General features: G+C 43.2%; 2 protein-coding genes, 1 long non-coding RNA gene, 2 other non-coding genes and 1 pseudogene across 5 annotated transcripts; 3 read left to right on the top strand and 3 right to left on the bottom strand.

Annotated features, from left to right (window-relative positions):
• The first annotated feature begins 4,259 nt into the window (after positions 1-4,259).
• On the top strand, positions 4,260-4,331 carry TRNAP-AGG. The gene has a single exon. It is a non-coding gene; the product is annotated as a tRNA-Pro (tRNA).
• A 4,846-nt stretch (positions 4,332-9,177) lies between these two features.
• On the top strand, positions 9,178-16,620 carry LOC101783468 (obtusifoliol 14-alpha demethylase). The gene is made up of 2 exons (XM_004979310.2): positions 9,178-9,773; positions 15,459-16,620. The coding sequence occupies exons 1-2, from the start codon at positions 9,276-9,278 to the stop codon at positions 16,461-16,463; spliced, it is 1,503 nt and encodes a 500-aa protein (XP_004979367.1). The 5' UTR covers positions 9,178-9,275; the 3' UTR covers positions 16,464-16,620.
• A 524-nt stretch (positions 16,621-17,144) lies between these two features.
• Positions 17,145-17,216, top strand: TRNAP-AGG. The gene has a single exon. It is a non-coding gene; the product is annotated as a tRNA-Pro (tRNA).
• Positions 17,217-18,059: 843 nt separating this feature from the next.
• Positions 18,060-19,382, bottom strand: LOC111258289. Its single transcript, XR_002678952.1, has 2 exons — positions 18,748-19,382; positions 18,060-18,467 (listed from the first exon to the last, which is right to left on the bottom strand). It is a non-coding gene; the product is annotated as an uncharacterized LOC111258289 (long non-coding RNA).
• A 2,142-nt stretch (positions 19,383-21,524) lies between these two features.
• LOC101783869 (xylanase inhibitor protein 1) lies at positions 21,525-22,712 on the bottom strand. Its single transcript, XM_004979311.2, has one exon. It carries the CDS (start codon positions 22,626-22,628, stop codon positions 21,711-21,713), a length of 918 nt encoding a protein of 305 aa, XP_004979368.1. The 5' UTR covers positions 22,629-22,712; the 3' UTR covers positions 21,525-21,710.
• Positions 22,713-23,558: 846 nt separating this feature from the next.
• LOC101777260 lies at positions 23,559-25,033 on the bottom strand (annotated as a pseudogene).
• Between the last annotated feature and the right edge of the window lie 1,656 nt (positions 25,034-26,689).

Below are 26,689 nucleotides of genomic sequence, written 5' to 3' on the forward strand. Positions count from 1 at the left end.
AAATGTGAAATGTTGAAATTGCGTACAAAATGTTGAGTTAGTTCATCCAAAATATTGACTTATCAACATTTTTTTGAATCAAGTTAAACATTTTAAATAAACTAGTTTAACATAAAAAAATTGTGAAAATGTTGAAATCGCATACTCAAAATGTTGAATTAGTTCATCAATATTTTTTTGAATCAAGTTCAACATTTTAAATAAAATAGTTCAACATAAAAAATGTGAAAATGTTGTAATAGCATCTTAAAATGTTAGTGCATCCAAAATGTTGACTTTTAAAAATTAATAAAATATATTCATATTGGATCTCATTATGTTAGATGAATTCTCAGAAACACAGTGGTTTAAACAGTTTCGAAAAATAGTTCAAGGTTTAAGAGAAAAATATGTTTGAAGTTTGAAATCGAAAAAGAATCTCCCACCTACAGGGCCAACCTCTAAGTAACACGTGTGTACTAGCCTCCCATAAAAGCTGCTACTTTTCCAACCTGGTGCATGCGCACCCAACAGTTTTGAAGGGCTGCACGAATCTCAAAGATTGGAAGGTAACTAGAAAAGAATCTTCCGAAGATGGATAGAATTTCTGAGATGGGGGCCTAAAAAATTGGCGGCCTGGTTCAGTCGGTCCAGTTGCGCTGGGTCATATACGGGCATGAAGAAACGTCATTACTTCTTTAACGACTCAGGTGTGTAAGGGGGCGTTTAGATACCAGGGGCTAAACTTTAACCCTGTCACATCGGATGTTCGGATACTAATTAGGAGGACTAAACATACGCTAATTATAAAACTAATTGCAGAACTCCTAGGCTAAATCGCATTGCGAATCTATTAAGCCTAATTAATCCATCATTAGTGAATGGTTACTGTAGCACCACATTGTCAAATTATGGACTAATTAGGCTTAATAGATTCGTCTCGCGATTTAGCCTAGAGGTTGTGTAATTAGTTTTGTAATTAGTCTAGGTTTAATACTCCTAATTAGTGTCCAAACATTCGATGTAATGGTGGCTAAAATTTAGCCCCCTTCCCAAACACCCCCTAAGTATACAGAACTTTCTGATCTTCAGAAGAATCTGGCTAATGAACTAAAGGATAGGAAGGTTTTACTTGTGTTGGATGATGTATGGAACGAGCGAAGAGACTGCTGGGAGTTGTTTTGTATGCCTATGTCAACTGCAAAGACATGTCAGATCATATAGTAACCACTCGGAGCTTGGTAGTCGCAAGACTGATACAGACTGTGTCAAGCTATCACCTAAATTGTCTTAATTTCGATGTGAGTTGGTCATTGTTCAGGCAAGCTGCCTCTATTGATGAGCATGAGTCTGGCATTTCAATAAACCTAAGAAATATTGGAAAGAGCATTGTTCAAAAGTGTAAAGGTTTGCCACTGGCAATTAAAACACTAGGAAGCATCTTGCGCTGTGAAACTGATGAAGCGAGTTGGGAGGATGTCCTAGAGAGTGAATTGCGGGACTTGAAAGAACCAAGGGATGAGATTCTGCCTGCATTGGAGATGAGCTAGAAGCACATACCCATAGACATAAGACGGTGTTTCCTTGCCCTATCTCTGTTTCCCAAAGACTATCCATTTCATGTCACCGAAGTTTTAAAATTGTGGAAATTACTCGACTTGCTTAAATCTGATGGCAGTGATGATGAGAGTGAAGAAATTGGATGTCAATATCTGAAGCAGTTAGTTGAGCGGTCAATGCTTGAGCAGCTAAGCTCTGTTAATCAGACTATTCATATATACAAACTTGATGGCCTTATACATGATCTGGCCTCCTTTTTTGCCGGGGACGAGTTCTATAGCTAGACTCGAAGGAGATACGACGACTCAACTTCCACACAATGTCCGGTATCTCAAGGTGGTATTATATCAGACGGCATTTCTGTTTTTCCACATTCTCTCAGGGCCATCGTAGTGGCGGGCCATTTCCAAAAGACGAGGAGACCAACAACGCTTCCAGAAGCATTAGTTTGGAGATGCAACAACTTGCAACCTAGTAGCAGTCTTGTTGTGGCATTGCAAAGATGCATGGGAAACCTGAAACTACGACGCCATTTATCACTTTCAGAATTCACACCGAATTCTCCACACCCACAATTTGATAAAATACCGACTCTGCACTTGCAGAATCTAGTACCAAGTGGAATTGGGTATCTAATCAGTCTGCATACTTTGCCTAATATACATATAAGCAGATGTGGTTGCAGTTTCAACATGAGAGAGCTGAGTAACCTCAACAAGATTAGGAAGCTGTGCATTTATGGGTTGAGCGACGTTAATGGTGTTGAATTACGGATTGAAAGATGTTCTGGTCTAAGAGAACTTCCTACACTTCCATCTCTTTTGGAACTGTACATATACGACTGTCCAAACATAAGTTCCATTGGTTTCCGGCCATTGCTCACTGCCTTGCAGCTGGACCACTGTTCAAGCCCGAGCGTGGCTGCACTCAGTTCCCTCCCCAAACTCACCATCTTGACCCTACATGGTTGTCCAAACCTGACTGCAGTCAGCTACCTCCCCTCACTCATCACGTTGGATATTGAGCGGGGACTGAAAGATGAGTGACTTTGCAGCTTGTTAAATGACCTCCCATCATTGAAGTGCCTAAAGATTTATAGGAATAACACAGTTACATGCATACCTCTTAAACAGCAAGGTCTGCCCTTCCTCACAAAGCTGCTTAGAAGACTGCCCTGATCTCATGTACTGCGATGGGCTTCTTGGCCTCACTCCCCTGGAGCATCTAGAGGTTCGGTGGTGTCCAAAGCTTCCCATAGGCCCTGTTTGTTAACGCTTATAAGCGGCTTATCGGTGGAAATATAGAGAATCCCGCCAAATGCTTTGCTTATTTCCACCGATTCTCGCTTATGTGGTAAGCTGCTTCAGAAATTTGAACTACGAGAAGTGAAAAGCGAGAAGCGAGAAAATTTTTGCTTAGATTATAATCCAAGCGTGGTTAGGAGAAGCGTATACAAATAGGACCATAAGCTGCATCCACCACAACTGAAAACTCTCGTAGTTGAAGATGGCTGCTATTAACCTGGCATAACATGCCACTGCCAGTTCTGTGACTTCTGTGTCTAGTTTCTTAATGTTCTTGCTTACATTTTTTTTCCACGCACTTTCAGCAGATCAAATTTTTAGCCTACTGCGTCATCAGAGCGAAACTAAAGATTGTCTCCGCAAACTGCTAGCTTCACAAGCGGATGCATTCTAGTTCGTACTCTACCATCAATCAGGCAAGGTTCAGATTTCTTTCTGCTGTTTATGATTTCTGGTGGCACCTTGTTGCGTAGGTTCTATGCTCAGAGCTATTTTCGAATACAAGAAAAAGTCCATTGTACGACTGGCTCTCAGAATTTCTACACAACCTTCGAGAGTTTGGATGAAGCATTTAACATTATTCATATTATAGCAGTTTTTAAAATTTCCGTTCCAGTTCTTAATTTTGTTTTGATACTTGTTAATTCCACTTCACTAGTCGTATTTCAAATTAATCGCTACAATTATTTGCTTTAATCACGCTTGCTAGAATCGGAATTTAAAATTTTCTCTGCCTTTGATACCATGTATATTGAGTTGCATGCGTCGACCAAGGAAAAAAAAACTTTGGTGGAGGTGGTGGTCGGCGCGCACGTGTCTGGAGATCAAGGTGATATGCCGATACAGACGTACCTGCTGAGGAGCTTCGAGTTGGAGCTAGTGTCGCCCTCCATTCACGGAGCTAGAAACAAGTGGTCCGCATTGGTCATTTTAGAAGCTTATATTTTCTTTGAAAAATTATGTTCTACTCCCTCTGTCCCAAGTTACTATTCGTTTTGATTTTCTAGATATATAACTTTTGACATGCACCTAGATATATATGCATGTCTATCTACCTATAAAATCTAAAATGAATAGTAATTTAAGACGAAAGGAGTACATATATTTATATATTTATTGGTATTATGTTTACACCTCATCTTCTCATGAGCTTCCTTTTGGGTAGTGACGTAGCGCCGACTATACGAACCCTGTTCTCCACACCACATTCCCCACAGCACGCTTTGTTCTACTGATTGGTGAAAATGTCAATTAACATGAATAAGCAAATGATGAATCCTGCGCACAACAGACAAGCAGAGGCCCGGAGCCGTCAGAAGACCCTCACGGAACTTTTAAAATGGACGGGTTGATCAAAAGGAGCACAATTAATGATATCATTTACTATTTGTGATACTGATAAAAATACCATCAAACGGGCATTTGGTCTAGTGGTATGATTCTCGCTTAGGGTGCGAGAGGTCCCGAGTTCAATTCTCGGAATGCCCCACATTTCTTTTTTTTCCGCTGCCTATTTTCTTTTTTTATTGGAAAACCCTGTGTGAGGAACTCGAAATGCCCCATTTTTTCAGCCTATCATTGGTCAGCTAGCCACTTCAGGGATTTGATGAAACTAATTTTTAAAAACTTGATTTCGAGTTCCTCAAGTTTGCTCGATCCAATCCAGTTCGATTTTTTTTCCCCTTTGTTGCAACGTGCTGGATTCTCTCATCGTTTCGGATGAGCCTTTTCTTTTGTTGAAAGTGCATGCCACCTCAACTGTACGCTGTAGCATTAGTGGATTAATCAGAACTCGAATTATCATCATATACTCCATCTGCGTATTGTTCAAGCACTAGGCAGGACTGCAGGAGTTAATTCTTTGCTTTTGCTCATCCCAATTACAATGTTAAAGAGAGTAAAATAAATATAATTGTTTCTAGTATGAGAGGTTCATGGCTTCATGCCTAGGTAATTGTTTCCAGTCTTGTTTGATATCCAGTTATCCACTCAAGAAGAAAAAGGCCCAGCAGGCCAATGTATCAGCCCAGCTCGCATGCATCCAGTTTCTGGGTCCGCCCCTGCTTGAGAGCGGCTCGATCTACACACATGGACTGATGGACTAAACAAATGCCAGGTTGAACACATGCAGGTCCGAAGCACCTAAACCAGTGCATGAAACAAGCTAGTAGCTAGGTGCTGCATGCTGAACAATGTCAGGTCGGCAGTCGGCTGCTTCTTTCGTACGGCAGTTTCTGAAGGCCAAATCCCCGACAGGTAGCATCTAAACTGGTACATGAAAAATTACATGGTGGACAGAAGATGCAATTATCTGTGTACATGCAAAATTTGAGTTTGAACAAAACATTTATCCAAAAAAAAAAGTTTGAACAAAACTTGTCCAAAGGAGGAAAAAAAGAGAAATTGATACTTAAACACAGCTGCCGGTTGCGGATTAGACATAGTTTCATGGAAGTCGGCTGGCCCGACTGGGCCTATTGGTCCATATCCACTAGTTAGAGTTAGAGATAAAAATAAGATTTCTTGCAAATAAGTATCTATTTAAAGAGAGGAGACGTATTGGTTAAAATGGAATGGAGCAAGAATTATTAGGTGAGATCCTCATCTACTTCTGAATCTTAAGATTGGACGCAGCCGACGTCAGCATGCCCTATCTCAAGTTTTCCGCTCAACATCTGTTTAGCCCCACAATCTCCAATCACTCTTGTTTTGCATGGCTTCCCGACCGGAGCCATGGAAAAATATATTAGCTTTTGTGATCCTAATGACAGGTAACATGGAGATTGAAGATCCAGTCAAGCTAATCAACAACATGATTGAATAGATCTTTGACATAGCCATGCAGAGGAAAGCCCCAGGGAAGATATGCCCTAGCTGTGGTAGGTGACATGATTGTCAAGTGAGGCACTAGTGCTGGTTTCGTCAATTTTGGGATACGCTAGTTCAACCTCTTGAAAATGCTTATAGAGGCAGGGTTGCGTTCGTGTATTTGTATGTCTGTATGTATTTATGATAGTCTACGTCTGTAATATGTCTCAAAAAAGAAAAATGGAGCGTGAGAGCCAGGATGCAAGGCGCTGCGACGGCGGCAACGTTGTGGGTTCCTCGCATGGCTCTCGGTGCACTATGAGAAGCATGAGTGATGTTCCACGGTGATTTTGTTGGTGGTGTTTTTGTTGGCGTCGTCGCCCGTGTCCTGCATGCTTTGGCGGGGGAGGAGCCAATATCCCCACCCCTAAGCCATGCAAATTTACACTAACAGATTCAAATTTTAACTAAAATTCAAAAAATTGACTAAAAATTAAAAAATTGAATACTATTAACCCCTCTGTCCCCTCAAAGAACGAAATTTTTAAAATTTTGGCTCTGCCGTGTATAGAAGACAGTGTCCCTCTAATTCACCATGCTGCCCGCCTTTGCTGCCATCCAATATGATGCCTGCCGGCAATCATGGTGCGGCTATGCGTGTAATGTGCAAAAAAGGAAAAAAAATGAAGTAGAAGGAGAACTTGACAAAGTAGATGAGCTAATGAAATTTATAATTAATAACGGCCCCTTACGTAAGATTAATGGTGGGTCCCATACCTAATATTTTTAAAATACCAATCTTCGAGAGAGTTAAACGGGCTAAGCAATATATTAGGGAAAATGTAAATAAGACCACTATTCTGGTATATTGTCATGACATACTTATTGTTTTATAAACATGGTTACCTAAATTGTTGTAGGATTAATTCTATTTTCACTCATCAAATATTCCATATAAAGTAGTAATTCTATTTGCAATGCGTAGAAGTGTAATTATAAAAATATAATGATATTTGAACTCTAAATCTTAATATACAATCCAATTTTCACAAGCACACTAAAAACATATCTTATAAAATTCTTAAAAATAATAATAATAGGAATTATCATAAAAACTAGAAACACACTACCATCATTTTAGTGGACTATATTCATCACTGAGTATAAAAGCCATTATTCCACCTCTAAATTTGAAAATATATCATCCACCTCTGAATTGTTAAAAATAAATTAAAGTAACCCCTAAATATTAATGTGCTCCTAAAATACCTACCTATGTTAATATATGATTATCAATTATCCACATCTATTTCATCGCTAATATGAAAAAATTGTTTCAGGATATACATGAATGATATATATGTGTTACCATATAAATTACGTATACATGTATGCAATAAGCAATAGACATATATCAATTTGTGTGTCAAAAACACAGCTCAAGCTAAGGTGGTAGCCAAACATATGTTAAGCACGTATGGAGGTGCAATGCAAAGAGAAAATAAAACTCTATTATAATCAAATAGACATAATAAAATTTATATATCAGTATTTTGCCATTATGTTAACAAATGGTAAAAGAGTAAAGATTTCTCTTACTACCTCTTGCTGGAGTACGGTTTGAAGTACCAGTAAGACATAATGCAAAGTGTCAAGAGAAAATATTGATTTTGTGTTAGAACGAAAAGCAACAACACCGAGAGAGCGTGCCTAATGCCACCATTGATCGTTCTGGCATCCTCTTTTTTGATATATACTCCCTCCATATCAAACTATTAGTGACTTTAAATTTATTCTAAGTTAAATTTTTATAACTTTAAGCAAGTTATAAAAATATATATTAACATCTACATTACCAAATAAAATACTACGAAAACATATTTATTGGTGAATTCAATTAATAAGCTAATTTGATATTGTACGTGTTGATGTTTTTTCTATAATATTGATGAAAGTTAGGGAAGTTTGATGACCAGTAATTTGGAACGGCGGGAGAAGTGCAATATATAATACCATGTATGAAGATTGTAATCCAATTGTAGCCTCCTCTTTCTACCACGCAACTCCGTGGCCACGCGACCTTGCTTTTCGTCCATGGCATGTTGTCAGCGCTTGATTCTTAGGAGTACAAAATGTGTTAGCACGCTAACATGCGGCGTGAGAGCCAAACGAAGACTAAGATATCAAAATTTTTGCGAGTCAAAAAATAACCACAAGCTGGTAATAATTTGGCAACCTTCATGGCTCTCATATTCTAGCGTGTGCGTCGCATGGGACAGCTAGATAAGAACGGCACAGCCACGGCTCGATTTGCTAAACTAGCCTGCTACTTAGATTGGAAAATAAAGCCCCCCACACCATGAGGATCGTGCGCCTGTATTATCTCGGAATTAGTTTGGCATTAACCAGATCGGGCGTAATCGTTTGGAGAGGTATTGATTGCTACATGTCCTGATAAGAACACACGACTACGCATCACAGTTGTTTCTAAACCTGTTTGCTTTCTATACGAGTTAACCGGAAACCCGTATTTCACGTGAAAGCAACAAGCGACAGTTCTTTAAAATGTGGATCAGCGTTGCAGTCCTCACTTAGATCACATAGCTATTTTGTATAATTCTTTTTTTTCCCGAATCACAACACATACACGCACGCACACTCGCCCCTACGAATACAGGCGCGCAACCCTACCCATATGAGCACCTCCGAAAGACTGAGCCGGCAAATCCTCGAGATTGATGAAGTCACCACTGGCGCCTCGCTATCGACGGGCACGTCACCTACCATTGAAAAAAAGCACCGGTTAAATCTTGAAATAAATCCAGAAAAATGCAAGCACCACTGCCGAGTCGAGGACTCAAACCCGCCACTAGGTTCCACCACAAGAAATCTTACCACCTGCAGGCACACTCTTGCTCAGATGTAGCGGCGTGAGTACTATTTGCTCCCGTTCTTTAAACTCTTTTCTTATTAATTGAAGGGTACGGGCGCCATTAGCTAATCAGGATTCTCACGATGGGCAACATATCTAGCAGCTGGACTGTGCGTCTATGCCCATGGTATGGGCGCCATTACTTTGGCATCTCTGAATTTGTAGCTAGATCTCTCCTCCTAATAGGGGAGAAATTATGTTTTACACATTGGGTATATTGGAGTGCAGTTTGCTGCACATTAGACTAGACCACCAGCCTGTAAATTTCATCAAGGCTTGCCAGAGGAACTAAACAAGAAAAACAAAAGACAAGGCTATCGAGCGGTCAGCGGGTGAGATCTTAATTTAATTCAAGCGTGGAACAGATGATGCTTTTAGCTAATGAACCAACACTATTTTAAACAGCAAGAGGCAAATTGATTGGCTGGCAAGAAGATCGATATGGGACAGTGATTAAAAATGAGGTTATCATCAAGAGCTCAGCAGCCGGAGATCTTCACTCAATCAAGCATGGAACAGATGATGCATTTTGTTATTAATGAGTCTGTTTATTATGTTATCTTGGCATCAGCATTGTCAGAGCACAATCGGGAACACCGTCACAGTTCCCTCCATGGCTCCCATTATGTTCTCCGCACACAGTTAGCATCCCTTGCACTTTGTTCTACTGTTAGCATCCCTTTGCACTGGAAATGCCAATTGACACGAACCAGGAAAAGATGAATATCATGGATAACCAGCAGGGGCTCGTCGTCGCCGGCGCCACGCTGCTGGTCGCCACCATCGCCTTCATCAAGATCCTCCTGAGGTCTGGCTCCTCCGCCGGCAAGCGGCTGCCGCCGACTATCCGAACTTCGCCGGTGGTCGGCGGGTTGATCCGGTTCATGCGCGGCCCCATCCCAATGATCAGGGAGGAGTACACGCGCCTTGGCAGCGTGTTCACTGCCAGCATCCTCGGCCGCAAGATCACCTTCCTCGTCGGCCCCGAGGTGTCCGAGCACTTCTTCAATGGCTACGAGTCCGAGCTGAGCCAGCGGGAGGTGTACCGGTTGACCGTGCCCATCTTCGGCCCGGGGGTTGTGTATGATGTGGATTACCCCGTGAGAATGGAGCAGGTCCAGATGTTCAACAGCGTGCTGCATGGTAACAAGCTCCGCGGCTTCGTCGGCCAAATGGTTTTAGAGGTTGAGGTGAGAACTGCCTCCTCTATATTTTTTTTCTCTTTTACGGTGTACAATACTACTACGTGGTGGTATATACGTGGTGGTATATAGTACAGAAAAGATCTAACCGTTCATTATTATAGATAATTTAGTAATTATTACATCACAAAATGAGATTCCAAATGACACTCTATCTTACTATTACTAATTGGATGCTCCTTTTGAAACCTCGACATAAAGCCACCTAGGATCCTAAGTGGACACACTCTAGAAAAATAGAGAAATTCTAAAAATTCTCAATAAAAAGCAAAACATCTGACCATCTATTTGTAGATTCAAATCATTGTAGCCATTGAATTTATTATGTTTTCTAAAAAATACCAATCTTACCATTAAGAAAATATTCTAAAGTAACCCCTAAATCTATATCTAAATTACCCACTACTGCCATTATGTGAAATAAACTAAAGTAACACCCTAATCTTCATTTGAATTACCCACTTATTCCATTATAAAAAATAATTTAGAATAAACCTTAAATTTACATCTAAATTATCTGAAAAATAACTTAAAGTAAACCTCTTAAAATTACATTTAAATTATCTACATATCCTATTATTAAAAATAATATGAGGTAACCAAAAATTTGAATCCAAATAATATTCATTAAAATATATACCCAAGGTACACCAATATATAATTATAAATTATCTGTTTCTTACATTGTTTATATAGAAAATAATAATTAAGGTATATACACATTATAAATGTGGCGGAACCGTCCGACTTAAACTGGCTTAAGTACACCTAATCACTATCGGAACATCAATTATTCATAACGCACTTAAAATAGTTTAAATCCGGTAGTCCGTCGAGTGTCCCAGGACAACCTGAATCATTCGCGACTTGAATCTTAACCATATATTAGGATCACTTCCACGAAGGAAAAGCATCAACAAACATTACCTTTTTACATAAATACTAAAGGTACAAATTATTACAAACCGTAGATTGAAATAAACTTAAAGTGCAAGTTAAACCATTCTAAGAGCTTCAAACTTAAACAAGCCTAGGAAGTAAAGTAATTAAACAACTAAGTTCAACACTAGGGTATTTATGAGACTCGTAAAATACCCTAGTTTTTCAGGCCTTCCTCTTCGGCAGACTGCTGCTGCACGTCTAAAAATAACAGAGGATCCCCTAAGTATGAAGGTACTCAGCAAGACTGACCCGTCTATAGGTAAGCTAAAATAAAATTTCAAGGAGTATGATAGCTTTTTAGTGTACTGGCCGACTCAACATTTTGCAAAAAGCTTACTATTCATGGAATCTTAGTTTTATTATTTTAACCACAATTAGGTCTTACCTAACCAGTCTAGGTGAATAAAACATTTGCTCAAATCAAGTGGAACTAAACATCATATAACAATATTAATTCAAGGAAAATATCATATTGAACTTGTTTATTCTACAACGCTTAAGCGTTGATCAAGTGCATTCATAACTGAGAATTGCGGTGATCCAGACCGATTTACATCCTACAGGAGACACCTAATCACCAGCCATGCACAACTGATCGGGTTGCACATAACGACCTTTCAATTAGCCATACCCAAAGATCGGAAACATAATTACCTGAACTCAGGGACGCACCCCCACATGGGACCCCACGTCTAGCCTGATCTCCATGTGAGTTTCAGGCTACGTCCCTGCCTTCCACCCACACGCCAAGCATGGGTAAGAATATTTCCAATCAAAGAGCCAACTAACCTACCGGGCTTGCTGCTTCCCAAAGGCAATAAGCAACCAGGTAATATCACTGATCACCGGTTAAAACAATGAACGGGCCTTAAATAATTTAATCTCAGTGGACAGAACTACCATCTATCCACATCTTTCAAAAAACCAAGTCATTTCCTTGAGTTAAGTGTAAGACAATATTATCCTTAAGTTGTTGAGCAACAAAAATTACTCAAAGTGTAAGACAATATTATCCTTAAGTTGTTGAGCAACAAAAATTACTCAAAGTGTAAGACAATATTATCCTTAAGTTGTTGAGCAACAAAAATTACTCAAAGGTGAATCTAAGCATTGCTAAGTATAGGATAATAACTAATTATTTTGAACATGTGGCAAAGATATCCTACAAATAAGGTTGGATTATGCATAAAAGTAAGGTTTCAATCAACTCCTAGACTTAATGTATAAATAGGAAATAACCAATGAATTGGAAACATGAAATAAGAATTTCTAAAATTAATAGGTGTAGATGCTCCAGGGCTTGCCTTGGGTCCCACAAAGGTTAGCTTCTTCAGAAGACCCTCCAATAATCGGAGCAAGTTCAATAATCACCTTGAAATCCTGAGGTTCTTTAGGTAACTCCACAAATTCCACCTCAGGTGCTTCAGATTCTATGGTATGATGCAAGTCATAGTTAGAAATGCAAAACTTTTTGATAAAAATAGACTATACAACTTATCTTCATGATAAAGTTGCAAGCCAACACTAATCTACCCATAAAAGATTAACCCTCAAATTATTTTCTTGACTAATCTAACCTTAAGTATTTTAATTTATTCTAAAAGGGTTTATTAAATAATTACTAATCTCAAAACCTAATTCCTAATTATTATTGATTTTTAATTAATAAATCATTATTCATAATTTTATACATTTTATAAAAATTAAGTATTTAGTTTAAATACCTTAAATATAAGGCACTAAATAAATACCTAATTATTATTATATTTTCCTAGGGTTTAAGAATTTTAATGCATAAGGGAAAATAAAACACACCTAATAAAATTGGTTTCACTAATTTTGGATATTTCTACAAATTAAAAGGAATTAAATATGAAAATAGAATTTAAATCTAATTTCTAAAACACCTAAAACCATTTTCACCCGAAACCCCTGGAAACTCTTCTCACTCACCCTCGCCCTACCCCTTCTCACTGACACACGGGCTCAGCCCTACGCACAGTGTACCCAGCCCAAACCGCGGGTACATCGGCGGGCAACCGCGAGAACTTGCCGCCGGCGAATCCTCCGGCGACGGTGACTACCCGGCCTGGCTCACCTTGACTACGCGCACACTAGGGGTGTTGCTAGGGTGGTTTGGCTAGCGACGGCGACGAACAGCGACGTGCGACAACGGAGCGGCGGCACCAGGGTTCGTGGTGGCACGCGGCTCAACGACGGTGACTTAACGACCACAAGCTAGCTCAAAAGCTTTGCCTCAGCCAAAAACACACGACGCTCTCCCAAACCAGAGCTCCCCGCAGCCGGAGCAAGGAGCTCAACTGCGGCGGCCATGGCGGAGGCGCTCCGGCGGCGGCGCAAGAGCTCCGGCCAACCCGGTCGTGCTCCTGGCCAACAAGCGACACCTACACCATCTACGACTCACGTGTGACACACCCTGGTGCTCAGACAACGACCATAACCCCGGCAACATGGAGCTCCACGTTGGCGGCCTTACCAAAAACAGAGGGGCGATCGGACTTGAGGAAGACGGTGGCGGGGAGGTGGTGTGGTGGAAGGGAATGGACGGTGATTGGTGGAACGGGTTCAGGACGTTAAGGCGACGGTTCTGGCGGAGGAAAACAGGTGGTGGTGGTCGGACGGCAATGGGAAACACTAGCGACCGAGGAGACGGTGAAAACTGGGCGGCGGTGATAACCATGGCCGGCAGGAGCGGTACCTATGCAAATTTTTACCGCCTCCTCATCGGCCACCTGATACTTGCTTGCTTGCTTCACTTCGCTTCGCACGCAGTGCCGGCACGTGGCACGGGCGAAACCACCTCCGGCCATCGGCGGCAAGCAGCTGCGTGGCAGCGCTGTTGCTCTGCTTCTCCACCCTTCTCTCCATTTCCGTCCGAAATTCAAACCAAAATTGCGCTCAACTTTCAATCCAAATTTGATCTCCTTTAACCACACTTGTAGATGATTCAATTTGCTACAAGTCATAGATGGAGCTTTTGTTCCATAGAGCAACAGATTGAGAGATATGAATCTCTGAATCGTTGGCAAAACTCGAGCTTCTACTGAACCTGTATAGCAGGTTCGTCAGTTAACCAACAGAGCCAACACAGCATAGAATTCAATCTTTTGAACTCAAATTTAAATTTCCAAACCAACTTTTCCTTGTCCAAGAGCTACTGTCATGTGTTACCCATAGATTATACATCCCATTTTGAATGTTCTCGACCAAAGTGTTTATGCAAAATTCTTGAAAAACTTGATCCAAATTGGGCTACTCAGCACTGATTTCGGAATCCAATGGCAATTGCCATTCAGTCTGTCAGTAACACCAAAACAGGGAGAACTTTCAATTTTGAACTTCAATTAAACTATGAATCCCTTGATTCCTTTGATCAACAACTGACCCAAGATGCTCACTGGATATCCAAGTTCATTTGCTGTCCAAAAAGATCCAAAGTTTATATATAAAAGCTCCCAGAAATGAGGCTCAAAGTTGACTACTTGTCACAATCTTCAGACTTGAATTTTTCAGATTTTGAATAGGGTCCCAAGTCAACAACTTTGACTATGCATTTGAGATGCTTATGACTTGAATTTGATCCCAAACTTGATTCCACTGAGTTCCAAACACTTTGAACTTATGATTCCATGTTTGATTCAAATTTTTCCAGATTCGACCATTTATTTGAATTTTTTGTCAAATTTCATCCAAATTTGAACTTGACTCATAATACCTTAATTTACTCCAAATTTCATTATTCCTATATAAGTATTTTTTAGAATATTTAATAAACTAGAGAGAGCTTAAGGTAATACTTTTTATTGTTAGCTATGTGCTCTCATTTTTTAAATTTGGAGACTCCATATCAATTCTCACGACATGCAACAGCAAAACAAAAAAAAAGATAAATTCTCAAAAAAACAAAAACACTCGGGCTGTAGACTCTAATAATCATAGCAATTGCAATTGGTCTATTATATTTTCTAAAAATTATCTGACCTATCATTATGAAATATTCAAAACTAAATTATCCATCTCTACCATTATTAAAAAATAATCCAAAGTAACCCCATAATCTTCATGGAATTATCCATACATGTTATTATGAAAATAACTTAAAATATCCTTCAAAATTTGTACCAAAATTACCCACATATGTTATTATTAAGAATAACCTAATGTAAGCATCTAAATCTTAATCTTTTTATCTGCATGTTTATTATAAAAATATATATCTAAAAGCAAACAAATATATTATTCTAAATTACCTATTTTTATCATTGTTAATACAAAATACTATGGTAAGGTATATATACATGATGGTGTTACCATCTAGACCATTTGTACATGTATGGGAGGAAGTGATGAAAAATGATTATTTTCATGTTAAACACAATGCATGTATGAATGGAGGTGCAATGCAAAATAAAAAAATATGAATGCGAATAGAAAAAATGTATAGAGTAATTATTAGTCAAAAGCCAATCAAAATTGGACAAAAATAAGTACACATCAGTATTGTGTCAGAATATCTAATAAATGAGAGTCAGAGGTAAAATAAATTGATCATTAGAGAGGGTATAATTTTTAAATAACTTTCAACTATAATGACTACTAAAATTAATAGCTCGCGCGGGAGCACGGGTTGATGAGCTAGTCTCTCTGAATTCTCTATTCTTGCATCAACTGGATAATTGATCTCATCTGCAAATAAAACATTACCTGCAGGAGTACTTCTCAAAGTGGGGAGAGAGTGGCACAGTTGATTTGAAGTCCGAGCTGGAGCAGCTCATCATACTGACTGCCAGCCGATGCTTGCTGGGGAGGGAGGTGCGAGAGAATCTCTTCGACGATGTTGCTCCTCTTTTCCATGATCTTTGCACTGGAATGCAGCCAATCAGCTTCATCTTCCCCTACCTCCCGATCCCTGCGCATCGGCGCCGTGACCGGGCACGCGCGCGTTTGGGGGAGATCTTCTCCACCATCATCAAGTCCCGCAAGGCCTCTGGACGGTCCGAGGAGGAAGACATGCTGCAGTTCCTAATCGATTCCAAGTACAAGGATGGACGGAACACCACAGAAGAGGAGATCACAGGGCTACTTATCACTACAGTCTTTGGTGGATTCCAGACCAGCTCTATCGCCTCGACCTGGACCGGAGCCTACCTTCTTCAGTTGAAGCAGTTCTTCGCAACGGCTGTAGAGGAGCAGATTCAGGTCATGAAGCGGCATGGAGACAGAACCGATTACGACGTCGTGTCGGAGATGCATTTCCTGTACCGGTGCATCAAGGAGGCTCTCCGGCTTCAGCCGCCGATACCCATGCTGCTCCGCCAGTCGCACTGCGACTTCACGGTGACCACCAAGGAGGGGAAGGAGTTCGACATCCCCAAGGGCCACATGGTCGCATCACCTCTAGCATTTGCCAACAGGCTCCCTCACATCTACAGCAACCCTGACTCGTATGACCCTGACCGGTTTGCGCCGGGAAGGGAGGAGGACAAGGCTGCAGGCGCCTTCTCGTACACGTCCTTCGGTGGCGGCAGGCACGGCTGCCATGGTGAGGCCTTCGCCTTCCTGGAGATCAAGACAATTTGGATGCACCTGTTGAGGAACTTTGAGCTGGAGCTGGTCTCGCCGTTCCCGGAGAAGGACGAGAGCACTGCGATCGTTGGCATCCAAGGTGCGGTGATCGTCAAGTACAAGCGGCGCAAACTCGTCATCAGTAGCTAAGACCATACCTGCCCCCTGCAAAGTTTGCTATTCTCAATCTGTCGTCAGCCTCTGTGCATCGTGTCTGTCTTGTTAAGACCCTTTAATCTGTGTTCATCGTTCTGTTCGATGGCGTGAAACTGAAAGCCAAACAGATGGTCAATTGCAATGCAATGAATAAACTGTATGGATGAATCTATGATACGTTGTTCAGGCGCACTGAACCAGCTATGTGTGTGTCGCACATGCTGCATTTTTTTTTTTGGCAACATCTTGGCCATGGTTTATATCTGGCCGGTGAAGCAGGGTCAAGCCGGCTTGGCTGCTCTAAAGGAGAGCATGGAGCTAGCCTGTGAGAAACCACACAAATTCCCAGTTTAATCGTGCATCATCCATTCAGCCGTGCTGGGACTGGGAGCACCTACGCTTTGTGCTGCATTCTCACTGGAACAGACCGTAATATGTTCCAGTCTGACATTCCTCCAGGTTGGCGAGGCAGTCGCCGCCGCACGCCGACAGCTCCACCGTCTCCACGACGAACCAGCAACACGAGGTCGTCCTCCAGGAGCCGTCATAACTCAGAAGAACCTCTTGGAACTGGGAGCTGGTCTCCTGGAGCTTTCAGAGAGAATGGCTTGATTAAACGAAGGTCAACCAACGTTACGAATAGATTTTAGATAATGAGAAAAATTATCACAACGTGGGCATTTGGTCTAGTGGTATGATTCTCGCTTAGGGTGCGAGAGGTCCCGAGTTCAATTCTCGGAATGCCCCTCAATATTAGGTTTTTATTTTTTTCACAGGACCTGCCTTCATTGGATTCCCTCGTTTTTCTTTCGGTTCATGTAAGTTTCTTTTATTTTTGTTCAAAGTGCATGCACGCCCAGCTAGACATTGTATTTGTGAATACTTCCATGATGCCTGGGTGCCCTGCTCTATTTTTTGGAAACTCTATTCTGTTTGTAATGTTGGAAATCTGTGCGTTTCTTTCGGATCTCAAATTATTCAGAACTCGAATTGCCACACTCTTCTTGAAGCACTACTGCATTAGGCAGGAGTCAATTCTTGGCTTTCGCCCATGCAGTATGGCCCCCCTTCCTTTCGATTATATGTTAAATAGAGTAAATTAAATGATTTTGATTCTGCCGCTCCAGCACAGGCACATTTGAATCTGTTTTCTTCAAAAAAAAAAAAACATTTGAATCTCAATATAGCACAGGCACATATGCTTATTTTTTGGAATCGATGTGCTCTGTTTGCAGCTGTGTAGATTGCAAAAAGAGATCGATCAGAGCATCTCCAGCGTCCCGTAGTTGTTTCCAGAGAAGCCCAAAAATACATTTTCAGCATTTAGGAAGCCACTAGTACCTAACTCATCCCCAATATCTTCTTTGCCATATGGGGCCCACCTACCATCGTTTTTTGTTGTTTGATCATGTTAAATTGTCGTGGTTTGCATTAAAAAAATCTTTGGTTAACGATGAGAAGTGGTCATCGATCGACCCATCTATTCCGTATCAATTTCACATGCACTCTTTTTTGGTTCTATTCAGACAAAACTATACAGGATCATGCAGGTTCTAGCTCTATTTTTCCTCATGATGGCGAGCACAAACATTATCTTCCCAATCAGTTTAACCCTTTTCACTAAGGAAACCTTTCCTGCTTTAGCATAACCCACAGTGGCTGCATGGCTCCAATGCCATGGAATTTCTCCTCACAGCCTCGACACCTCTATGGGCCTCCCTGAGCCCTTCCTCGCACAAATCCTTGCAGCTGTTGTTGGTCTTTCCCGATGTCCTCCTGCCACAACCCATGGCCGTGTCCGGTGTCAAGCACTCGAGCGCTGATGCATTCTGAACAATGTGCCTTGTTAATTCAATCAGACTCTTTGCAGACGTAAATCCGGTGATCGTCAGATTGTGATGCGAGCATTCCGGCACCTGCCTCAAACGCAACTGAGCCCCATCATCAAGGTCAATAAAGACTGAATCGCGTACGTCTCAGCGAATCATCAGTTTGCACCTGCATAGGATCAACATCAATGCCATATTATTAAAAAAAAAGTCCAGAATATCTTTACCAGGTGGAATATTCACTAATAGTAACATAGAGAATAACACAAACTGGGAAAGAGTTGCAAAAGGTATTCGTTCAAATAACTCGCATCACATTACTTGCTAACCTGCTTCCAAATTGGACACAACTAGACAATAAAACTGCTGCTAGCTGTAAGTACTTGAGGCAGAATGACACCTTGTCAGTGTAAATAAACATGTCAAACGCACCAGGTCTCCGAACATACCCATCATAGTAATATGTTTGACCTCTGCTCCGAGACAGACAAAGTTGGAGAGCTTTGGAGCATTGATCTCTATTACTCCTAGTTTTTGGCATTCTGTCACATGAAAGTGATTAAGGTGCCGCAACACGTACGCCTGGTACCCTCTGAAGCAAACTATATCATTGCATCTAGAAATCAACAACTGCACCAAAGAGCTACAACTCGAAACAAAATGCTCCAGTTCCTCTCCAGTGATGTGCACGTAGGATGGATACAAGTTTTTGTGGCAACCAAGAGCTGTCCTAGGATGAAAAGCACATGAAACGAGGTGAAGAGATTGCAGTGACCCTCCTGTCTCATCCGATAAAAGCGAATACGGGAAGTTGTATTCAACCCTCTTTTCCAATATAGACATCTCGAATTCAAGCTCTTCATTGCCAAGCTTAGGAGCACCCAAACCCGAAAATTAGGCGAGGAAACATCGATCCCCGCCGAAACTTCTCTGCCTCCTGCATCGAGGTCGTCTCGGCGCTAGATGGTGGTCCGGCGGTGCGTGGTGAGGAACTGAGGGAGGCACCAGATCCATTGCGGGTTCCACTGGATTCCTCGCCTGGAGAGGAAGAGGGAGTGCAGGGCAGGGGCGAGGATAAGGTAATTGGAGTAAAAAAATGGGATGCGCAGGATGGAGGAAGACGCTCGGGCTCACCGAGGTGTAAGCGTCACGTGTGGGCTGGGCTTCCCGACGGGCCAGGCCGAGGCCGAGCTCTCTTCCAGGTCAACAGCTGAGCCTGAGTAGTCTAAAAAAGAAAGCTGAGTCTGAGTACATCGGTAGCGTACTCTCGTGCATTGCATTGGCACGTAATAATTTTAAAACAATAGATAACTTCTCGTAGTAAATGTAATAATATCTTAATTTGTGTATTGTAAAAGTAATAATATGAGCTGAACGGTAACGATAATTCTATATTAATATATAAGTCGTCTAATATTGTTAAATATTTAGCTTATGAGGTGATTGCACGCCACTCATTCGTATCAACACAGTCACTAATCTTTATGAATGCACAACGTACCTTCTATGAACATATGTGAAAGGGCTGGATCGACATCTTTTGAGATTGATATAGTCATGATAAGTAGCTCACTTATCAACAAGCATGTTGCCTGCACTTGAATAATAATCAGCCGTAATTTAAGCATGTGTTGGTAGGCTCCATCGCATTGAATCTAAACCACCGAGGTATGTTTGGAGTTCACACTTGATAGTAGCTTGTTAGTGTGAACATCTTAAATAAAAATATTAGTTTTTCCCCATTTCATTTTGTTGGATTTACTACTCCCTATGTCCCCACAATATAGCTACTTACCTATTCATTCTGGATTCTTTTTTGGTAATTCTTTCTCATATCTTTCCTTTTTTTTTATTATTATTTCCATGTACTTCGTGTACTCAGCATTTTTAACTTACCGAATTTGTTGACTCAATATTTTTACAATGAGACATTGGTTCACAATTTTTTTCATGTTGACTCAACTTTCTTATAGTTATTAATCTGCTGAGTACTCCCTCGTTCAAAAAAGCAAGTCATCTTTTTTTAATGACTTGTTTTTTTGACAAATTTTGAATTGAATGACTTGTATTTTTGGGTGGAGGGAGTAAACATTTGTAGTTTGAATAATTTTCACGAGAAATGTTGTTTCTATATTTTCTTAATGACTCATCTTTTTTTAATAGATTTCCTGACCACTGAAATGAGTAGGGGATCGTGTCGGAGTCGAATCAGAGCTCAACACACGGGCTGAAACAATAGTTGGAAATTAGAACTACAACCCAAGAGGGTATAAAGGTCATTTTGCATATGTGGAGGGGTAGGATGTTTTTCGTCTTCCCCACTTCCCTCATCAATCCTCTCGCTCCGGCCGCCGCCGCCGCCGCCTCGCACCGAGACGAACCATAAGCCCTGCCCTGCTACGATTGGTGGAAACCCCGTCGACTTCTCCTACTCCCCCGCTACGCGTCGCGTCGCATGCAACATGGAAGAAGAAGCCCTCCGGAGCTGGAGGAAACCCTCCCCGAGGGGGCCTTCGGCGCCGGCCCCTCTCCAACGTGGCACCACCACCTGCGCGCAACCAGCTGGAGGGAGCCCTCTCCGACGCGCCGCCACAGTTGGCTGATCCTGGACCGCTTTGTCCACCGCAGCAGGAGGCTCGAAGGTGTCGACAAACGCAACGCCATGGCCTCGGCGACCTCCTACGACTGCGTCGGCCAGCCCGTCCGCGCGTCGCTCAGGGTGGTCGGCTCCCCCGCGGTGTCCCGCCTGCACCTCCACCTGCCGAACAGGGAGAGGATTGAGGACCTGGTGGAGCCCGCTGTGATCGCCGCCCACCACAACTCCATCCTGTTCAAGGTCATCGTACCCTTCAAGGATTCTGAATGGACCGACCCTCCTCGGTGGGGTGCAGTCTGCTTCTGTCATGTTCCCTATCAACGCAGGGCCATTCATTGAGGTTTCGGGGACTATATGAGGGTGATTGTTGGTGGGTTCCGCTAGGGAGAGTGGAGTGATGACCCGCGTTGATGTTCCAATCCAACCAGGTGAGTTGTTTGTTGTTTTTTCTTTTTTTTTTCCTTTTCCTGCCTATGGTTGGGGACTGTAGTCTTGTATTTTCTGCTATATCATTGAAACACGCACTATCTTGTGCGTCGTTCTTTCCAAAAAAAGAAAGACCCGGAACATTCTTGCTTTTTTCGAAAGGGCGTCAAAGAGATTTGCTGTAAAAGATAAAAGAGATATATATACAAACACACAAACACTACCTCATTCCAGCTTATATTAATAAGAAGACCATATAATTTTACAAGCATAAGAATATAATCTTTCCCTCTCTTTGACCTTAGACAGAAACACTTTATGCATCGTCTGATTCAGTCACTAACTTCACGTGTACATGAAGCATCGGTTTTCAGAGCAAGGAGTCATCAGTCATGGATCGATGGCACGGCTGTAACCCGTGAGCTTGTCGTAGTATCTGTCCCACAGCATGAGTCCGCCGTAGTTGGGGTCGTCATGCACCGACGGCAGCACGCTGTCGCGCAGCGTCGCGGGGTCGATCCACCCCCTCATCCCGTCCGTCGCCGGCAGCCCCACGAGGAGCCTCGCCGCCGGGAACCTTAACACCCACATGTGCCACGCGCCCCAGAACGGCCGCATCTCGTGGTAGTCGTACCCGCACCGGGCCTCATTGTAGAACCGCACGTGCAGGCGCTCGAACAGGCCGAGCTCGCCGCCGCTCATGTCGGCGTCGAGCACCCGCGAGCACGGCGGCGTCGCCGTCAGCCGGACCGCCTTGTTGGCGGCGCCGTTTCGACCACCATTGTTGCGGCTCTCCTGAAGGCGACGCCTCACGAGGTCGCTGAAGCGCTCCTGCTCCGCTTCGCCGTCGAGGTAGAAGTTGACGCCGTCGAGCACGGCGTCGCCGAACGGGCGGCGGACGCCGCCCCGGCGGGAGCCGCCGCCGAGGAAGGCGTTCCAGAGGTGGTCGGCGACGTCCCTGGCGGTGGCCGGGGAGTTGTAGCTGCCAGCGACGGAGAGGAGCACGGTGACGTTCTTGGCGCTCTGACAGTGCTTGACGTCGGCGCCGACGGTGGAGACGTCGTGGCCGGAGAGGTCGGTCAGGTACTTGCCGTGGCCGGCGACGCGGAGGAAGGAGAGGATGACGGTGGCGTAGAGGCCCGTGTCGCAGGCCTCCCTGAGGGAGCCCTCAGCCCTGTTCCGGCCCCAGACGACCGTCAGCTCGCCGGCGGCGGTGACTGGGCCTGGGGAGGAGATGAGGAGGAAGAAGAGGACGCAGCTGGAGAGAGTTGTTTGGGCTAGGAGAGGTGATCGGAGTTGGAGCGTCATTTCTTGCGCTGCTACAGCTTTTGTGTTGCATCCTCGCTTGCAAACAATGGCAGCATTGGCGCCGACGATAAACGTCGGAAACTGAGGGCGGCCAGGATATGACGGGAGACCGACGACCTTCATATAGCGGCTTGGCTGCATGTTCCCGCTGACTAAGCACTGACGTGGCTACTGGGTACCGTACCTCCGTACACGCGGAGACAACTCATATGCGGCCGTATACAATGTCCACGACGCCACAAACTTCGGCGCAAACCGACCAACCAACGTGCGGCTTCCCTCCATTATGCGCAATCAACATTTTGACCTTTGATTTTTTTTAAACTATATATGAAAATGGTGGTAATTAGAAATCTTTGTGCCATTTTCAAATTATTTTTTTTTAAAAAAATCCCAATGCAATGAGTTAAAACCAAAAGTACATGAATATTTCAGAGGGAGAGCAATGGGTTTGTTGCATGCGTGTAGCCATGCAACTCCATGCATATTTTCTAGCATGGTAATATTTTGTTCATTCTTGTAGCAAACAACATTTTCTGATTTGGGTAATGCTCCTAAGAAGGGCCCAGTGAGGGCATAGGCCCCCACTCAACTTTTGATTTTTGTTTGACTTGGTCCTATTTTGCTGAGGTTGCCAAAGTCCAATCAAGAGGAGGCCCTCAATCAGTTTATGGACTAGGTCCGCCCGTGCATCTCAAAGTAATACTCCCTATGCCTTTCTATTCCAAACAATGTATTCTGACTTTGGAAAAGAAACCTTCGAAGCTGTTGCGGCGTCTAGAAAGTATATATTGATGCACATTGTCAACATGTTATAAATTTTACTTTTACAATTTATGTTTTGTATTTGGAGAACATTTCATCTTGAGAATCAGTATTGTTTGGTGCCAAAATGTCAATATAAGTTGCAGCAGTGTAAATGTGGCTTCTTGTTGATTAGACATGTCAGCCTTAGACTAAGTTCATGATAAGGTAGCTAAGGCCGTAGCGATTCCTTTTGTCGTCGTACCGGTTCCACAGCATGACGCCGCCGTAGTTGGGCGTGTCCTGCACCAGCGGGATCACCTCCATGGCCACCGCATTGGGCTCCACCCAGCTAGCCGTCGGTCGCCGCGTCTGGCGCCGCCGGCAGCCCCACGTAGACCTTGGCCTCCGGGAACCGCTCCGTCCACCCCAGCCACGACCCGTAGAAGAACCTCGTCCTCCGACCTGAAGGAGCACAAGGTGTCGTTGTAGAAGCGCACGTGGATGCGCCGGAACAACCCCGTCGCCAGCGCCGCGTCCACGCCGCCGTCGCCCATGCACCACGGCGTCGCCGTCAGGAGCACCGCCTTCGCCTTCTCGCCGCCGTACCTGTATCCGGCGAGGCGGCGGGCCAGTGCGTCGTAGTTTGCCGACCCCCCGTGGTCGACGTAAAGATCGACGCCGTCGAGCACGGCGTCGTCGAACGGCCGGTGCACGCCGCGGCGGCGCCTGCCGAGGTACGCGTGCCAGAGGTGGTCGGCGACGTCCCTGGCAGCCGTGGCGGTGGGTAGGGAATACCGGTCGGCGGTCGCCGTCGCCGCCGACGGAGAGTAGCACGGTGACGTTGGTTGCGGTCTGGCAGTGCTTGACGTCGGCGCCGACAGCGGAGGCGTCGTGGCCGGAGAGGTCGGCAGAGTACCTCCCGTGGCCGAACCGTTCATCTCAGGCTCTTTTAATTTGGTAGCCCATAATTTTGACTTCCGACTAGATGTGATGCTTGTTGGTCAACCATGCATTGTATTTGTATGGCCATGTATGTGCATGAGCTGTTCTCCATGTCAATCGATAACAAGACCGACAACCCAGAGCCAAAACCCGACATGGGGAAGACGAAAAACTCCAATCCAAACACAAGCAGGAATGGATTAAACTAACCTTGGATCAGATTTGCCGAAGAAGATGCTAGATCCAGAGTCGGCTCGACAAAAAAGGCGGCAACCTAGATGGCTAAAAAATAAACCTAACAGAACATACTATCTATAAACTGGATGTCGATCTGCTCGATTCCCTCACCCTCCAAGCCCAGGAGGCCGTCGGAGGATGAGAACTGGCCGAATCGATGTTGGGATCGAATGATCCCTCGTTGTCGCCTTTTTCTTCAACACCGGGACTCAAAAGAGAGTGATATGTGTTTACTGTGCTTGATGCAATAAAATCCACCCTTTGCTTAAAATAAAAGCTAGCTACTAGATGGCTGCAACGTGCATATAGTGAAATTACTTGAGACATGCATGCCAACACACAATGGCGAACCCAAGAGATTTTAGGAGCACGGGCAATAATATGGCCTAATAGTTACCTGGGCCTAATGGACTCAAGCCTAGAGGAGCCCGGCAGAGGCCTAGGGTCACCGGGACCTCGGTCCTCCACTGGCAGCACATCCAGCCTGTCTATGAGAAATTTTTATGAACTTTGATGAGCTAGTGCAAGATATCTAGTCAAACCATTGGTGTTCATGTGGGCCAGGGTGGTGTAGGAATGTAGGATTACCTTTAGTTGACTCAGCATTTTTATGCTTCATATTGTACTATATATATTATACATGTGGCACTAAAATATTTGAATGGTCAAAAACAACTCTTAAGTAGCTTTTGATGTAAAATCTGGACCTCAGGCTTCTACGTTGAACAACATGGAGGATCTGGGAGATACGCTAATGCCAGTGCAGACTTCAAATCGCCTCGCGGGTAGTACAAGGCGTGCCAGTCAATTTCATCTAAATATTGACAAAGTAAACTTTAAATTCCTGAACCGATCGGCGGCGAAGCCTTTCGAACTTATGGGTAGGTGTTCTTGGAATAAACATCATGACAGATAGATATTTAATATAAGCATATGATATAAATAAAACATTAATAGCACGTGCCTCGGCTATGTCAGCAGATAGGTTAAGATAAAGCATTGTAACACAACAGTTATAAAAGGAAGCTAACAGATCTAGTCAATGCCTTGATAAGTGTATTGAACTCAGACAAGGTAACACAAATGAGAGAACATTGGCATCAATCTACTGACTTAAAAGATTAGAACCTAACAACAAGGATCAACCAATGCTGATCATACACAAGCTAGATACATTAACAGATCTTAATTAATATCTTGATAAGTGTATTGAACTTAGACAAGGCAACATGAATGAGACGGCATTAACTTCAATCTGTCAACATAAAAGACTAGAGCATAATCACCAAAGGCCTGTTGCCTACCGCTTACAAGCCGATTAAGGTAACAAAATCTAATCAATGTCATGACTGTGTATCGAACTTAGACAAGGTAACACGATGAGAGGGCATTAACTTCGACCCGTTAATCTTAACAGACAAGCTCGTAGCAGCAAGACCTCGTATGCGCCCCTATCAGCTCAATGACGTCATCACACTTCTGCAAGATACGGATAAGACCCGACCGAGGCATCGGCTCTCAAGAGTAGCACACTGACGTCAGAGGTCAGGCGGTTAGCAATAAGAGGGGCAGGAGTAAAGATCTATCGGACCTAGCATATGTAAAACAGTAAAAGTATGCAAGATCTACTAGCTGATATGATCTGATAATTGTGAACGTTTAAACAAGGCAAGGGAACCAACGAAGATAACCTAATCAGATCTAAGCCGATCGATAACTTGAGTAACGTCGAAAACAAGTAGAATATTGGACAAAGCTTAGAAAGTTGTACTTGCAATTTAAGATAACTCGATAACTAGCCACACGACAATATCAGAATATAAGACTTAACTTAAAAAGTTCTGATATAGGTCGTAATGACCGGGTGATGGTACTTACAAGCTCGCTTGAGATCGAAGCCGATGCAGCCTTGCGTGCTAGAAGGAACTTGTCGAATCTACTCTACTCCTACTGTTAGGGTTTTGGCGGCGTGGCACCGGAAGGTTGTACTGATTGTCCTCTTTACAAGGCTCACGGGTTTATACTTATACCCTTTATACCCTGGAGTAAGCTAAAATCCTAGTCGATTACGACATGGCTATTACAGTTATTTTTAAAAACTACTAAAGATAAATCTCCACGTTTTCTCTTATTTG

The sequence above is a fragment of the Setaria italica genome, chromosome VIII (genome assembly GCF_000263155.2).
Source record: "Setaria italica strain Yugu1 chromosome VIII, Setaria_italica_v2.0, whole genome shotgun sequence".
Lineage (NCBI taxonomy): Eukaryota > Viridiplantae > Streptophyta > Magnoliopsida > Poales > Poaceae > Setaria > Setaria italica.

What these genes read in the sequence shown, in the direction of transcription:
- LOC101783468 (XM_004979310.2), top strand. Translation starts at nt 9,276, where the DNA reads ATGCCAATTGACACGAACCAGGAAAAGATGAATATCATGGATAACCAG. An exon ending in AAATGGTTTTAGAGGTTGAG is followed by an intron (nt 9,774 to 15,458) that starts GTGAGAACTGCC and finishes CATTACCTGCAG; the next exon opens with GAGTACTTCTCAAAGTGGGG.
- LOC101783869 (XM_004979311.2), bottom strand. Translation starts at nt 22,628, where the DNA reads ATGACGCTCCAACTCCGATCACCTCTCCTAGCCCAAACAACTCTCTCC.